Source organism: Protopterus annectens, chromosome 5.part1, assembly GCF_019279795.1.
Source record: "Protopterus annectens isolate FY-2018-M chromosome 5.part1, PAN1.0, whole genome shotgun sequence".
NCBI lineage: Eukaryota > Metazoa > Chordata > Ceratodontiformes > Protopteridae > Protopterus > Protopterus annectens.
Genome location: NC_056736.1, coordinates 649,303,568 through 649,320,175, shown reverse-complemented (window position 1 = coordinate 649,320,175; position 16,608 = coordinate 649,303,568). Strand labels below are relative to the sequence as shown.

General features: G+C 44.1%; 1 protein-coding gene across 1 annotated transcript in view; it reads left to right on the top strand.

Moving 5' to 3' along the window:
- PAN3 (poly(A) specific ribonuclease subunit PAN3) overlaps positions 1-16,608 on the top strand; it is a 2,193,201-nt gene that overhangs the window by 215,999 nt on the left and 1,960,594 nt on the right. The window contains exon 2 of the mRNA XM_044073269.1: positions 1,936-2,057. Coding sequence (XP_043929204.1) covers positions 1,936-2,057 — 122 coding nt within the window. The remainder of the gene's footprint in view (positions 1-1,935; positions 2,058-16,608) is intronic.

The window sequence follows — 16,608 nt, the reverse complement described above, 5'->3', positions numbered from 1 at the left end:
CCAGACTGGCCACACCAGCACTGGTACCCACTATTAAGGAATATGGCCCAGGGCCCACCATGGATTTTACCACAAATTACTCATTTGCTCGCACAGCAAGACAGTCAGATTCTACACAACCAGCTCAAAACCTTAAATTTGGCTGCATGGCAAATCACCTAAGCAACCAGCCAGCTCCTCTTTCACAAGCTCTTATGGATGTTATTCTGGAGGCCAGGAGGCCCAGCACCAGGAAAGCCTACTCGGACAAATGTTATGGATGTTATTCTGGAGGCCAGGAGGCCCAGCACCAGGAAAGCCTACTCGGACAAATGGAAAAGGTTTTGCGCCTGGAACCAAGCTAAAGGCCAAAATACCCTTCAGCTGGACATACCTCAGATTCTACAATATTTAACTGAGATGTTACACAAAGGGCTTTCTTTTTCATCTATTAAAATCCACACCTCAGCTATTTCAGCTCACTACAGCACGGACCCTCCCTTATTTTCACATCCACTTCTAAGGCAGTTTCTCAGAGGGGCCAAAAACATTAGGCCTCCCAGGAGAGCACCAACACCAACCTGGGACCTCAATTTTGTTCTGGAAAAACTTACGCTACCTCATTTTGAGCCAGCTTTCTCAGCTGACGTAAAGTTTATATCATGGAAGGCTGCTCTCCTGCTCGCAATTACTTCAGCCAGAAGAGTCTCAGAGCTTCAGGCACTAATGGCAGTAGAGCCTTTCCTCATTTTTCATCAAGACAGAGTTTCTCTACGAACTAACCCCTCCTTCATGCCTAAGGTGATATCCAGTGTGGCTCTAAATCAAACCATCCATTTACCCACCTTCTTTCCAAATCCACAGAACAAAGGAGAAAGACTCCTGCATTCCTTGGACATTCACAGGCAGCTATGTTACTACTTGGATAAAACTAAGGTTTTCAGAAAATCTGACCAGCTTTTTGTATCCTATGCTACAGCATCACAAGGAAAGGCTATCTCAAAACAGACCATTTCCAAATGGATAGGGCATTGCATACGTTTTTGCAACACCCACCATGGAAAACCAGTTCCTGCTAGCATAAGGCCCCACTCTACCAGGGCAGCAGCTACATCTACAGCCTTCCTCAGGGGGGTGCCAACCAAGGATATTCTGGAAGCTGCAACTTGGAGTTAGTACACACCTTCACCAAACACTATCACTTACCACTTTACTCTAAGACTAGAGCTGGCTTCGCCACTGCAGTTTTGCAGGGCCTTCTAGCCTCCTCTAACCTTGTTTGACTCCACCTCCCATCCTTAACTTTGGGATTCTACCCAAGTGTGATGACTGCAGCAGGGTAACACGATGAACATAGTACAGTTTTGTACCTACCATAAATGTAGATGTTCGAGTGTATACCCTGCTGCAGTCCAGGTTACCCTCCCTCCATCCCCTCTGACCTAACTAAAACCTTTCAATACCTTAAAATCTGATGCAACCTTTGTGGTGTATTTGCTTATAGCTGGAGGGATGTTTTGTTTGTGCTAAACTTTTATTATTGGTACTATCTACTGACCACCTTTTGGGGGGGCACCTGACATCTGGGGCAAGAAAAACTGAAGAAAATGGCGTTGGATGCCTCTTGTATACCCCTGGCGCACTGACGTCAGGGAAGAAGTGACAGGAACTGACGCCAGACCATGACTTTGGAATTCAGGCCGACTGCGGGACCTCCTGACGACAGGATAACCCAAGTGTGATGACTGCAGCAGGGTATACACTCGAACATCTACATTTATGGTAGGTACAAAACTGTACTTTTCTCATCCCAATATTTTATACATTAAGCGAAAGTGTGAGGTGAATTATTCTTGAATTACAGAAACTGGTTTGTTGAATTTAAGTTCTGGTAGCTGTATAGACTGTATAGTAGTCCTGCTTTGAGATATTAAGACAAAAATGTATACTTTACAGTTACAGGAATGAATGGAAGTGGCTTGCCAGAGACCAGCCTTACAAATTCCTTCTTCAGCAGTAGCTTTATTGGAGTTAATGGATTTGGGAGTCCAGGAGAAGCAAAGTATCCCATGATTCAGGTAATTTGTTAAGCTGTTTTTAAAAATTTAGTTTAGCCATGCATTTACTAGGAAGAATGTGTTACTGTAAAGTAATTTGTTGAAGTGTAAGACCTTAGATAATAGCTGACATATTTAAGCAGTTGTACCTGCATTACATTTGTAAATGTACTGCTATGTTTATTGTAGTATGTAATGATGTCCTTGTTTATGGTGTCATGCTGTGAGGGAATAATTTCTTAACTTGCTTCAGTGCTAAACTGCAGATAGCAATCTAAGTGTGCCTATTATTCTGTCTTTGTTCTGATTTAAGCATTTGGGCTCCAAACTGGTCAATTTGCATTTAGGAAGGTTTGTGATCTACACTTTTGTGGGTAGAGAGGACAGCCTATACCCCTCTTAGCTCGGAAATGCTGGTTGAAGGCTTATTGTATCTGTTGTTCTACAAGTGTCTTGGTTCTGGTTTAAACACTTGGGCTCCAAACCAGTTGTTTTACATTATGAAGGTTTGTGGTGTACACTCTTGTGGCATTACTGTGTAGACGATTTTTTTTTAAGTACTAGAGCATTCAGTTTGCGCATAGCTGAGCATTGCTCATCAATTTCCTTGTCTTACTGACCTATTTTAATATTTAAATTTTCCTTACTCTTCCCTAGTAGATCAGTAGTCATGAACATACACTTCCTAACTCTTTCTATGGCCATTCTGGTTGAGATGTATATTCTGAGGCATTGTAGCAGTTGCCTTATGTATACTAACAGCCCTTTTATTCTTAATAAAACAGATAAAGTATGTGAGAGGTGTAAATGCACTTCAACGCTGGAGGCGAAACCTTCTCATGCAGCCAGAACTAATCCTATAGAGGTTGTCAGTGACACTTACAGGTAACCACAGTACAATCAAAGAAAGGGTTCTCAGCTATCACGTAAACACTCAGTTAAAACACTGCTCACAGCTACACATACTACCACTGTTTCCAGTGCCTCTGCTGCTAAGTACTTACCAACGCACAGCCAAATTTCCTGGTCATTGGTGATCTGTAATGAGGGACACCAATGTCCCCCTCACTAGACTGAGTAAGGAAAGAGTCACTGTTAGTTGCCATTCCGGGGCTAGGATCCGTCAGGTCACACAGGCACTCTGGTCATTGAACTGCATCTACCAGTATGACTGTCATAGTCCACGTGGGTGTTAATGACCTGAGACGTACCTCCCTTGACTGTGTGAAATGAGACGTAATTGAGCTCGCTGGTTGTGTTCGCAGGCAGGTATGAGCCTAGCACCGAGTAGTATACTACCCCCTCAAAGGATGATGCTACTTTGCCAACAGAAAATGATTGATTTTAACAATTGACTTAAGACAATTGTTGGTGTCACTCCAAGGGGTATGATGTTTGATGGCCTAGAAGGACATGATTGACAGACCACACTGCTTTGCCAGTGGTGCTCTGCATTTATTCTCTCTAGGCTTTCAGATATTGGCAATGACCTTTTCCACCCCTGTAGTGCCTTTTTTAGGCGATGCCAAACTGATAAACCTACTGACTTAACAGAACCTATGATGAAGTATCTGAAGGTGGTACTGCTCAATGGTAGAAGTCTTAACATGAAACTCCTCTCCCTGCAAGCCTTCCTCTCCCTGGAGAGTGTAGATGTCTGTGTAGTAACAGAGACATGCTTTAAAGTCACTGAGAGTACCTCAGCAATGCAAGGTTACAATACCTTTCATACCTTTTGACCTACTACTGTACAGGAGGGAAGTAAATGTGTAGGAGTCTCAGACTATATATAAGCCAACCTCACATTCAGACTAGTTAAAAGTGTATGACCCCCTGGAAATTATGCATGTGCAACTCACCATAAACAGGGTCTTATGCTGTATCCTTACGACCTATAGATCCTCCTCCATGTTCCAGGAAACCTATACTACCTATCTCAATGTACTCGAGTCAGTCAGCTTTCACCCCAGTAGGATATTCATTAGGGATCTCAGTTACCCCTCTATAGATTGGGAATCCTACACTACTTCTAATGTACAAGCCCAGTGATTCCTAAACTTTAATATCAACTTACTGGAGCAGTTGGTCCATTCTCCTACTAAGGCTATAAACATCCTTGGCTTTGTTCTAATAAATGTGGGGTGGGCAATTTTCCTCACCCAATGTAATGTCTTCACTCATGAGATCTGACCATAAGCAGTAGTACTTGAAATAAAAATTAAATCTGGGGATCCAGCAAAACCAAAAACCTTTAGGAACTATTCCAAGGCTAACCTCTGTCTACTAAGTGACACCTTGGCTAAATTCCAAGCACCCCCTAACCCAGTAAACACCATGGCATAAGCGGATCTATTTACAAAAATCTCTGTACAATTATGTTGATAGCTGTACAGTGAGCTGTACCCACTCATATTAAGAGTAAGACAAACTCAAAAGACAAGCCATTTTGGTGGAATCACAATATCAGTCGGTTATACAACAAAAGAAAAAAAAAATCATGGCCAAGCATAGGAGTAAAGCCATGCATACTAAAAGCCCCCTGACCAATCTAAACAAGGCAGCTAAGAGGGTTAATTAATACTTTAAAGGCTAAATGTGAAGAAAAAAAATAGCTTCTCAGGCAAAGAACCACAGATCTTTCTACAGCTATGTCGATAACATTAGGGGGAAATGCACAACAATTTGCAGAACTTATTGTAAATGGCATCACCCACACTGAACCAGAGGCCATTGCCAACCTTTTGGCAGATGTGTTCAGCTCAAATTTCTCTCCCCACTCCCCTCAATAGTTCAAAGAAAATATCGCATAACATAATTGCCCTAACCATTACTAGGGAACAGGTTATCAATGCACTTTCCAAGGCCAAAAACACTGCATCAGTGGGCCCTGATAACATCCAAGGATGCTTAATAAATAGCATGAAACATGACCTCTGTGGTCCACTTGAATTACATTTCAACTGGTGCCTTCAGTCAGATTTTGTACTCAAAGAATGGAAGATTGATACAGTCAATCCCCTGCACAAAGAAGGTCCATCTACTGATATGGGGAACTACAGGCCCATTACCAGCATCATATGTAAAGCCATGGAAAGAATCATCATGGACATAATAAATGAGGACGTAGGTAACCTGCAAATGCTGGACCCATCACAGTTTGGCTTTATTAAAGGAATGTCATGCCTATTAAATCTGATTGACTTTTTTGAGGGGTTACCAAAGCACTGAATGAAGGTAAAACTGTGCACACAGCTTACCTTGACTTGGCCAAGGAACTTGATAAATACCCAACTCGGGCATTATAGACAAGCTCACTAATTTAGGTATAAACCCTTTTATCACCCGTTGGATAGCAAACTGGCTCACTAATGGGAGCCAGGAGGTCAAAATAGGTGAGACCACCTCCAGCAAGAGGCCAGTCACTAGCAGAGTCCTCCAGGGCTGGGTACTGGGCCTGCTACTTTTTGGCATCTATTTTTCTGAAATGGAAGCAAATGCTGAAGGTTTATGGCTGACTAAGTTTGCAGATAATTGCAAGTTGAGAGTCATCGTTGATTCCCCTGCAAATATGTTAGCATTCTTCAAGAAGGTCTATCTCTGACTAACAAGTGGTGCCATTCAGTGCTAAGAAATGCATAATTGTACCCTTTGGGAAGCCGACCATCCCAGCTGCTTGCCATGTTGATAATATGCCCCTAAAAGTCAACCAGTGGTCAGGGATCTGAACATGCACCTAGATACTAGGCCACAGTACAGAGGAAATCCTTTTATATTGTGCAACTTATAAGTAAGGTCTTGGCATCTAGGTCCAAAGAGGTCATTATCCCACTGTACTTCGTCCTTATCAAACCAGTCATGGAGTACAGTGCACCCTTTAGTATGTACTTGACCAGGCATATGCAGCAACTAGAGTGACCTCAGAGGTTCCTTACAAAAAGAATACAAGGTGTAGCAAAACTGCCTTATGCAGAGTGTCTTGAAGCCCTTTCTATCAACTCTCTCCTATAGATTGCGGAGGGGTGATCTATGCATGGCTTACAAGGCGTATTCAAACCCCCCACACTTATGAATCTTCTACAAATTCTTAAGTCAGAGTGACAGAAATACAAGATGTTCATCGTGTTACCCTGCTGCAGTCATCACACTTGGGTTATCCTGCTGTCAGGCGGTCCCGCAGTCGGCCTGAGTTCCAAAGTCTTGGTCTGGCGTCGGTTGCTGTCGCTTCTTCCATGACGTCAGTGCGCCAGGGGTATGTAAGAGGCATCCGACACCATTTTCTTCAGTCTTTCTTGCCGCATGGTGCCCGAAGCAGAAGCAGTTCGCAAGTGCCGGTCGGCCGACACCTGAGATTTTCGAATCGAATTTCAGTCTGAAGTCTTCAATAAAGCTAAGTACCCCGTTGGGGAACCTTTTCTTGCCTCAGTCCGATGTCAGAAAAAGTTAACAATTGCATTTCTTGTGGGAAGCAAATACCTCATAAGGGCTTCCATTCTTATTGTATTCCTTGCCTAGGCCCAGACCACAACGTCACAGGTTGTCGGTTTTGTGCTAGGTTTAATAAACGAACTATCAAACGCCGTTTTGACTTCGCACGTCATTACTTTGGTAGGAAATTTAATTATATCATGCCGTCGGAGCAGCTGACGACTGGCATGCATAAAAAACACAAGGATAAGGACAGGCAGCCTAGGACCAAGCCAGACTCTGAGGCCTCTGCTGGGCCTGTCGCCGGTTCTCTGGTTTTCAGTGAGGTGCCTACGCAGCCCCTGACAACAGCAGAATTGGAACCCCATACAGCTGCAGATTCTCAGGCGGAGTGTACTAGGCCATCGCAGCCATCTTCATTAGGCCATTCCGACACCGGAGCAGAAGGAGATCCCGGTGCAGTAGAAACACCTTCGGTTGCAGAAGGTGTCTTCAGACAGACTACATTCACCATTAAATCTTATGCTAAGCTTAAAACTCCATTAAAACCAAAAAAGACTGTACATCAGTCTCCAGTTCAAGGCCCCATGCCTAAGAAACAGATGCTTAAGATGGCTGAAGATTTGAGTACCCTAATCAGGAGTTCCCATCCCCCTCCAGATAAAAGACCAAGACAAGAGGAGGATTATGCTTCCTCTGACCAGGTTTCAATTTCCTCAGATTCTTCTGAGGAGCAGGATTACGCTTTTCCCCCTTATGAAGACTCTGATGCTGAAGACTATCCCCTCAGCATCTCCCCTGAAGACTACTCCTTTGGGGAAACTTTACATACCATGAGGGAACATTTCCACTGGGAAGGCCAGGACTACTCTGATTCTAAGAAAAAGGCTCCAAGAGTTCCTTTTACTACCCCAGCGCAGACCACTTGCTATCCCTCCAGTTTTAGACATTGTGGGTGATGTTTACTTGGAGTCTAGTCTAAATCCAGACTCTCTACCTCCTGCTCCAGCCAAACCAGACAGATACTACAGAGTACCTGACTCTCACAAATTCCTTTATAAAAGCCCTGTGACTGACCCAGAAACAATTTCCCAGGGTCCCAAAGGGGCTAAAGCTTCTATGGCTAAAAATCCTGTGCCCCCTGAAAAGGATTCCAGAGCCCTAGATAGATGGGGAAAGAAGATATACACCTCAGCTACTCTGGCTATGAGAGCATTAAATTGCCAGTTTCACATGCTGAAATATCAGCAATTCCTAATGTCTCAATTAAAACAAAAAATGAGCACACATTCTGAACAGTCTGAATTCAAGGAAATGCAGGATCTGTTGCATGCAGCTGAACAGGTGGGCAAACATACTTTACAATGTGGATTTGATTCATTGGAAGCTTCCTGTAGAGCAGCTGTTACTGGGTCTGTCATACGTAGACATGCTTGGTTAAAAGAACAAACCCTACCTGATCATGTTAAAACAAAATTATTGGGTGCACCTTTACAGCTGGATATATTATTTGGTGTCAAAGCAGAAGAGGTTTTAAAGAAAATGGAGGATAAGGCAAATTCTATGCAGACGGTCAAGGATTTTTTACAGGTACAACCCCCTCGTTTCAGCAGAAATTGGCCAACAAAAAACTGGTCCTTTCCAGCTTCTGACAGATCACAGGGGGGCAAATACAGACGCCCAAGGGGCAGAGGTCAGTCACAAGGCCCTTACAAACCTCGCCAATGGGGTACTGCTACCCAGAAAGGAGGAGAAGACAGGCCCCAAGCTAGCAGAAGACAAACACAATGACTCAACCCTCAAACTACCAAGCAAATCTCTCTTGGCAGCTCCCTTGGGAGGAAAATTAGCACTTTTTGCAGACAACTGGCACATCAATCACAAAAGACAAATGGGTCTTAAACATTGTCTTACAAGGATACAGATTCCACTTTCATATCTTGCCAGGGATAAAAGGAATGCTAAACCTGCCACCAAATCAATGGGCAGAGGCACAAAAACAAATTACAGCTCTCATGGACATGAGAGCCATTCAACAGGTACCTACACAGGAGCAAGGACAAGGATTTTACTCAAGACTCTTTCTAGTCCCAAGAAAGGACAAAGCATGGAGACCCATTCTGGATCTTTCAATTCTGAACACCCATCTGCAAGTACCAAAATTCAAGATGCTAACACTACAGCAGCTTCTTCCCATGCTGGGCAAGAAGGCTTGGCTAGTAATGTTGGACCTCAAAGAGGCATACCTGCATGTCCCTATCAGACAAAATTGCAGAAGATACCTCCGCTTCATTGCAGGTTCAACCCATTATCAATTCTCTGCACTGCCCTTTGGCTTATCTACCACGCCCAGGGTCTTCACAAAATGCCTGGCACCAGTAATTGCATACTGCAGACAAAGAGGAATTCAAATATACCCATACCTGGACGACTGCCTTATTCAAGCAGAAAGCAAGGACATTCTTTTAAAGCATCTGGCATTTACATTCTAAGTTGCCTAGGGTACACAGTAAACGAAAAGAAATCAAAACTAGTGCCCTCACAAAACATAATATTCCTGGGTGCCAACTTGAATACAACGGCCCAGATGGCTTATCTCATGCCAGACAAGCAACAACAGCTGACTCAGTACTTCAAAATAATGGCAACAAAGACCCAACTCCCTGCAAGAAAAATTCTGCAGGCCTTGGGATTCATGGCATCTTGAATACTACTAATACCATTTGCAAAACTGCATATGAGGAAATTACAATGGTACCTGAAAAGCGTATGGACTCAGCACAGCCACAGCTTGGAAACAATGATACCACTCATTCCCTGCCTTCAACAGGAGTTTCTATGGTGGGCACAGGCATGTCACCTCAACAAGGGTCAGCCTTTCACCTTACCCACAGCCAGGCAAACTATGACAACAGATGCATCGGACTATGCCTGGGGAGCACACATGGCAGGACAGTGCATTCAGAGCAAATGGCTACAGATCAAAGGCATCTGCATATCAATCAAAAAGAAATGCTAGCGGTACAGAATGCCCTAACAGCTTTCAAGGACCTCTTACACCCTGGACAACTAATAAGAAAGACGAACAATACCACAGTAATGTGGTACATAAACAAGCAAGGGGGCACACATTCCTACCCTCTATGCAGGCAAGCAGTGACCTTGTGGAACACAGCACTGTCTTACCAAGTTCAACTACAAGCACAGTTCCTGCCAGGAAAGAAAAACACATTGGCAGACGACCTAAGCAGAAACATCATGGATCCCCACGAGTGGAAACTAGATCCACAAGTATTTGCAATGATAACTCAAAAATGGGGACGCCCAGACATAGATCTGTTTGCCAACCCCCAAAACTACCAACTTCTAAAATTTTGCACAAGGACATTCCACCCACAAGCTTGGAAAGTGGACGCCCTCTCATTCAGTTGGAAAACATGAACAGTGTATGCCTTTCCTCCACTGCCTCTTCTAGCAAAGGTTCTGCTGAAAGTCAGATTAGAGAGGCCACAAATGATACTCATTGCACCAGACTGGCAATGCCAGCACTGGTATCCAATTCTAAGGAACATGGCCCATGGCCCACCATGGATTTTACCACAAATTCCTCACCTGCTCACCCAGCGAGACAATCAGATTCTACACAGCCAGCTCAAGACTTTAAACCTGGCTGCATGGCAAATTTCCTAAACAACCAGCCAGCACCTCTATCCAAAGCTGTTATGGATGTCCTTCTGGAGGCCAGGAGGCCCAGCACCAGGAAAACCTATTCAGACAAATGGAAAAGATTTTGCGCCTGGAACCAGGCTAAAGGCCAAAATCCCCTTGATTCCAAACATTCCTCAGATTCTACAATATTTGTCACTGCTCGACAGAGGCACAGCAAAATAATGGGTATAGTTCCCCATACTAAAGGGGTGGCGTAAGCCACAAAACTATGGGCTAGGCTTGTAAATGCCCTCGGGCAGATAGCCTAGTATGAACCTATGAACCTATGAACCTATTTAACTGAGATGTTGCACAAAGGACTTTCCTTTTCATCTATTAAGATCCATGCCTCAACAATTTCAGCTCATTACAACACGGATCCTCCTTTATTTTCACATCCACTCCTAAGACAGTACCTCAGAGGGGCTAAGAACATAAGACCGCCCAGGAGAGCACCAACACCTACTTGGGATCTCAACTTTGTTCTGGAAAAGCTTACACTGACGCCCTTTGAACCAGCTTTTTCAGCTGATTTAAAATTTCTTTCATGGAAAACTGCCCTGCTACTAGCAATAACATCAGCTAGAAGAGTCTCAGAGCTACAGGCACTAATGGCAGTGGAGCCTTTCCTCATTTTTCATCAAGACAGAGTCTCTCTTCGAACTAACCCTTCCTTTATGCCAAAGGTGGTATCCAGTGTGGCCCTAAACCAAACCATTCATTTGCCCACCTTTTTTCCAAATCTCCAGAACAAAGGAGAAAGACTCCTGCACTCTTTGGACATTCACAGGCAATTACGTTACTACTTGGATAAAACTAAGGCTTTCAGAAAATATGACCAGCTCTTTGTAGCGTATGCTGCAGGATTACAAGGAAAAGCTATCTCAAAACAGACCATTTCAAAATGGATAGGACATTGCATACGTTTCTGCTACACGCATCATGGGAAACCGGTACCTGCTAACATTAGGTCCCACTCCACCAGGGTACAGCTACATCAGCAGCCTTTCTCAGGGGGGGTGCCAACCAAGGATATTCTGGAAGCTGCAACTTGGAGTTCAGTGCACACCTTCACCAAACACCATCACTTACCTCTATATTCTAAGACTAGAGCTGGTTTTGCCACTGCAGTTTTGCAGGGCCTACTAGCTTCTTCTAACCCTGTTTAACTCCACCACCCATCCTTAGCTTTGGGATTCAACCCAAGTGTGATGACTGCAGCAGGGTAACACGATAAACATAGTACAGTTTTGTACCTACCATAAATGTAGATGTTCGAGTGTTCACCCTGCTGCAGTCCAGGTTACCCTCCTTCCATCCCCTCTGAACTAGCTGGACTTATCTATACCTTTCTATCCTATACAACCTCTGTGGTGTATTTGCTTGTGCCTGAAGGTATTGTTTTATTTTTATATGTACATTTTTATATAGCAATATATATATATATATTGCCTACCTATTGGTGGCACCTGACATCTGGGGCAAGAAAAATTGAAGAAAATGGCGTCGGATGCCTCTTATATACCCCTGGCGCACTGACATCAGGGAAGAAGCGACAGCAACTGATGCCAGACCAAGACTTTGGAACTCAGGCCAACTGCGGGACCGCCTGACGGCAGGATAACCCAAGTGTGATGACTGCAGCAGGGTGAACACTCGAACATCTACATTTATGGTAGGTACAAAACTGTACTGTCTAGGGACTTGAGTTTTGTCTGTGACTTAAACAGAACATGCTGGGAAGACAGATTTATGTCTCCGAGACTGCCCCTACTGTGGAACAGGCTTTCCATCCACATGAAGCTGAGTTCATCTTTTATCCAGTTGAAGCACAACCTAGACCAGTGGATGGGGAATAGGAAATTTACACCAGGCCTGGCAGCCATGTCCCTTATGGACAGAGGTAGCTTATAAATGCCTGTCCCTCAGTGTCATATTTGGATATAGGACATAATTATTCTTTTGGGAAAACTTGGCGAAGCTTAGAAAGGCCCCCCAGGTCATTAGCCTAGTAATTAGTCTCTCTGAATCTGAAGCTGAAGATCGACAGGCTGTCTAGCCTACTGTGTTGTCATCCAAGGTTCAAAATTTCAGTGTTCTCCATCCATTTACGTCCTAACAAAGACTGCCACAGGGAACTACAGTACTTATTAGAGCCATTTGTTTCCTTTTAGACATCTTCACTGACCTTTAATTTGCGAGGCGATCTGTGGTATATAGTAGTAATAATGTTCTCATTTGAGGACCATCTCTCTTTACATCTTTGCATTCTTTGTCTCATATACTGGGGACATGCATTTCTCCCACTGACATGTACATCATGGGATCACGCACCTTGACTAGGACGGCACTTCCAGCCCAACACTCCCTAGATTCTCATCATACTGAAAACTGCTGCATATAGCCTTAGCTGTATGGGTTATATCCTGCATGATGTAACAGCTGGTCAACTTCCAAAGCTTTAGGGCACACACAGGAGCGGCCTTAGGTCAACTGGTACCCTAGGCAAAAGGGCTCCATGGCACCCCCACCACACCACCTGGTGCCCCCATCCTGGTCTACCAACCCCAAATAAATACTGGAAAAGTGCCCCTGCTAGAGTGGCACCCTAGGCGGCCGCCTAGTTGGCCTATGCCTAAGGCCGGCCATGGGCACACACTAGAACCATTAGTCAGCTTGAGCTGAGCTGACTAAAAGCCAAGTTTGGGTGCAAAGACCTTTAGAGCTTTACTGCTGCCAAAGAGTATGCTCCTTTGAGACTTTTAAGGATTGACAGTTGGCTTTTGCTGTTACTTTGCAGGGCAGATAAGACTAAACTTGTATCTAGTATTCCTCAGATTTCCTCTGTAATTTAGTGGGGCTGTGTTAGGGTTTAATTCAGGCTATTGGTCATTCATGTAAGGTGGTTTCTGGTAAAAGAAAGAGGGATACCTCTTTTCCCAAGAGGTTTAAGATTCTGAATCTAGACTGGAAGATGAAGGGACAGATGTAGGGTTTTCTGAGTCAGAAGTCAGAAATCTGAGGAGAACTCCAGTTTTGATTATCCTTGTGGGAGGTTCACTTTCTTTGAGACTGTTTTCAGAATGTGGCAGTGTTTTCAGTGGGAGAACACCTGTTTCTCAGTCCCTCAAAAATACTGTGAGCTGTTATTGAAGGAATTTCAAAAACCTTAGCTCATTCCTCCAGTTATGTCTGCTTTAGAGGATGTGTGTGTCGCTGCCTGCAGGTTTCCTGATAGTCAGCAAGCTGCCTCTAAAAGTCAGAATGTATACATTTCCTTGATCTTTTAAGTTTTTATACACTCTTTCCAAACCTGACTCGGCAGCTGTAGCTTTAGTTAGTCATACTGTTGCTAAACATTTAATTCAATTCCAAGCCTACATCAGATGATGGGAAGATTATTGATAAGTATGGTGAAAGTGTATGTTTCTGCAACTTTGATTTTCAAAATTTTGAATTGTCAGGCTCGTATGTTTGTTCTGACTAATTGTGAAAGTATGAGGAATGTAGTTGTGAAGAAAAATCAGCTTTAAATAATTTAGTTTTCTCCGATGTCCTTCATGGATGCATCTGCAGTCATAACAAATGGGTTGTCCTGTCGTCAGGCAGCCCTTCGGTCGGCCGGATTCCAAAGTCCGGGTCCGCTTCGCTGATGTCGCTTCACCCGACGTCATCTCTGCTGGTCTTCGGGTATAAAGGCATCAGCCGACGCCATTTTCCTCAGTCTTTCTTGCCGCGTGGCGCCCGAAGCAGAAGCTGTTCGCAAGTGCCGGTCGGTCAGATCCAGAGATTACTACTACCGAATACTACTTCGAAGACTTCTAAATATATCCCAGGGGCCTAAGGCAGTAGCCTCGACCACAGCAAAAAACCCTATTCCCTCTGAAAGGGAATCCAGGTCCTTAGAGAGATGGGGGAAAAAAGTCTACACCTCTGCTACTCTCTCAGCTAGAGCTTTAAACTGTCAGTTTCACATGATCCAATACCAAGAGTTTATGCTTGATCAGTTAATTAAAAAGCTGTCCTCTGATGAATCTTTAGCTAAGAAATATGTATTAGAAATGGTGAATAACATCCAACAGGTTAGTAACCATTCTTTAAAATGTGGCTATGATGCACTGGAGGCTTCATTTAGATCAGCCATGACTGGCACAGTGATAAGAAGGCATGCATGGTTGAAAGAACAGGTCTTGCCGGATCATGTTAAAGCTAAGCTATTGGATGCTCCTATGGATAAGGCCAGTCTATTTGGGGAACCTGCCCAGCAGGTAATGAAGAAAATGGAAGAGAAGGCAAAATCTGTACAAACAGTTAAAGATTTCCTACAGGTTCAGCCCCCAAGGTTTAGCAGGAACTGGCCTGCCAAAATTGGTCCTTTCCTGACTCCACAAGATCCCAAAGGGGCAGGAACAGACGCTCTAGGGGCAGAAATCAATCCAGAGGAGGTGCCTACAGAGGATGACAGTGGCAAGGCAATAACCGAGGCACAGACACAACCACTGCCACTACAACAGGACAATCTCAGTGACTTGGCTCTATCTCCGCCTACCAGGGAGCAAATAGCAGCACCATTAGGCGGAAAGTTAGCCTTATTCTCGAAAAATTGGCACTATATTACAAAAGACAAGTGGATTTTGCAAACCATAGACCAAGGCTACCGGTTCCACTTCCACACTTTACCAGTAAAAAGAGGAATGCCAACCTGCCCCCAAATCAAAAAATAGAAGCCCTGCACCAGATAGCGGAATTAATAAAGATGAGAGCTGTGGAAAGGGTGCCAATAACAGAACAGGGCAAAGGATTCTACTCCAGACTATTCCTAGTACCAAGAAAAGAAAAAAACTGGAGACCTATTCTCGATCTGTCCATCTTAAACACATACATCATTGTCCCAAAATTCAAAATGCTGACCCTACAGCAACTTCTTCCCATGCTGGGCAAGGAGTGTTGGCTGGTAACTCTAGATCTCAAGGAGGCATACCTGCACGTCCCCATTCGACCAAATTGCAGAAGATACCTCAGATTTCTTGCAGGATCAGAGCATTATCAATTCTCAGCATTGCCCTTTGGCTTATCTACTGCGCCCAGAGTATTCACAAAATGCCTGGCATCAGTAATCTCTCACTGCAGAGTACAGGGAATTCAAATTTATCCATACCTGGATGACTGCCTGTTACAAGCGGACAACAAAAGCAAGCTGACAACAGATTTACAAAGGGTCATTTACTTGCTACAAGCCCTGGGATACACAGTCAATTTTCAAAAGTCAAGGCTGATCCCATCCCAGACAAGAACATTCTTGGGCGGAATTGGACACAGTAAAACAGATGGCATTCCTAACTGCAGAAAAACCAAAAGAACTCCCTCTTTACTTCTTAGCATTAACAAAGCAGAACAAACTAACAGCAAGAAAAGTTCTGCAGGCCTTGGGCTTCATGGCATCATGCATAATCTTGGTCCCACATGCCAGACTGCATATGAGAAAGTTACAGTGGTACCTAAAGAATTTATGGTCTCAACACAGGCACAGCTTAGAAACAGAAATACCACTAATCCCATGCTTAAAACAGGAGTTCCTCTGGTGGGCTCGGGCATGCCAGTCAAACCCAGGCTTACCCTTCCACAACTTTCGAGCAAACCAAACCATCACTACGGATGCCTCAGACCTAGGATGGGGGGCACACATGCTGGACAAATGTGTACAAGGACTGTGGACTCAGGACCAGCTGCACCTGCACATAAACCAAAAAGAAATGCTGGCAGTAAAACTGGCAATCCTAAAATTCAGACCATTCCTCAAAGAAGGCCATTTGAGGATAAGGACAGACAACACCACAGTCATGTGGTACATCAACAAACAAGGAGGCACTCATTCTTACCCCCTATGCAGAATGACTTTGGACCTTTGGAATCTGGCTCTCAGCTACAACATCCAGTTACAGGCAATATTTGTACCGGGAAAAGAGAACACCCTAGCAGACATTTTAAGCAGAACAACCTCGGATGCTCACGAATGGATGCTACACCCGGACATCTTCAAGGCCATCACAAAGAAATGGGGAATGCCACAGATAGATCTATTCACTTCCCCACAAAATCACCAGCTCAAAAAATTCTGCACAAGGACATTCCACCCACTTGCATGGAAGGTGGACTCTCTATCCTTCAGCTGGAAAGGCCTGACAGCATATGCATTCCCACCTCTTCCCTTGATGCACAAGGTACTACTGAAAATCAAAGAGGAACGTCCAAGGATAATCCTGATAGCTCCAAACTGGCCAAGACAACACTGGTACCCATTACTGAGGAGCATGTCTCTGGAGAAAATGTGGTCAATACCCCTGATGCCTCTGATGTTAACTCAGAACAACTACAACATCATACATCCAAACCTAAAAACCTTGCAACTGACTGCCTGGAACATCACATAGCAGTAACT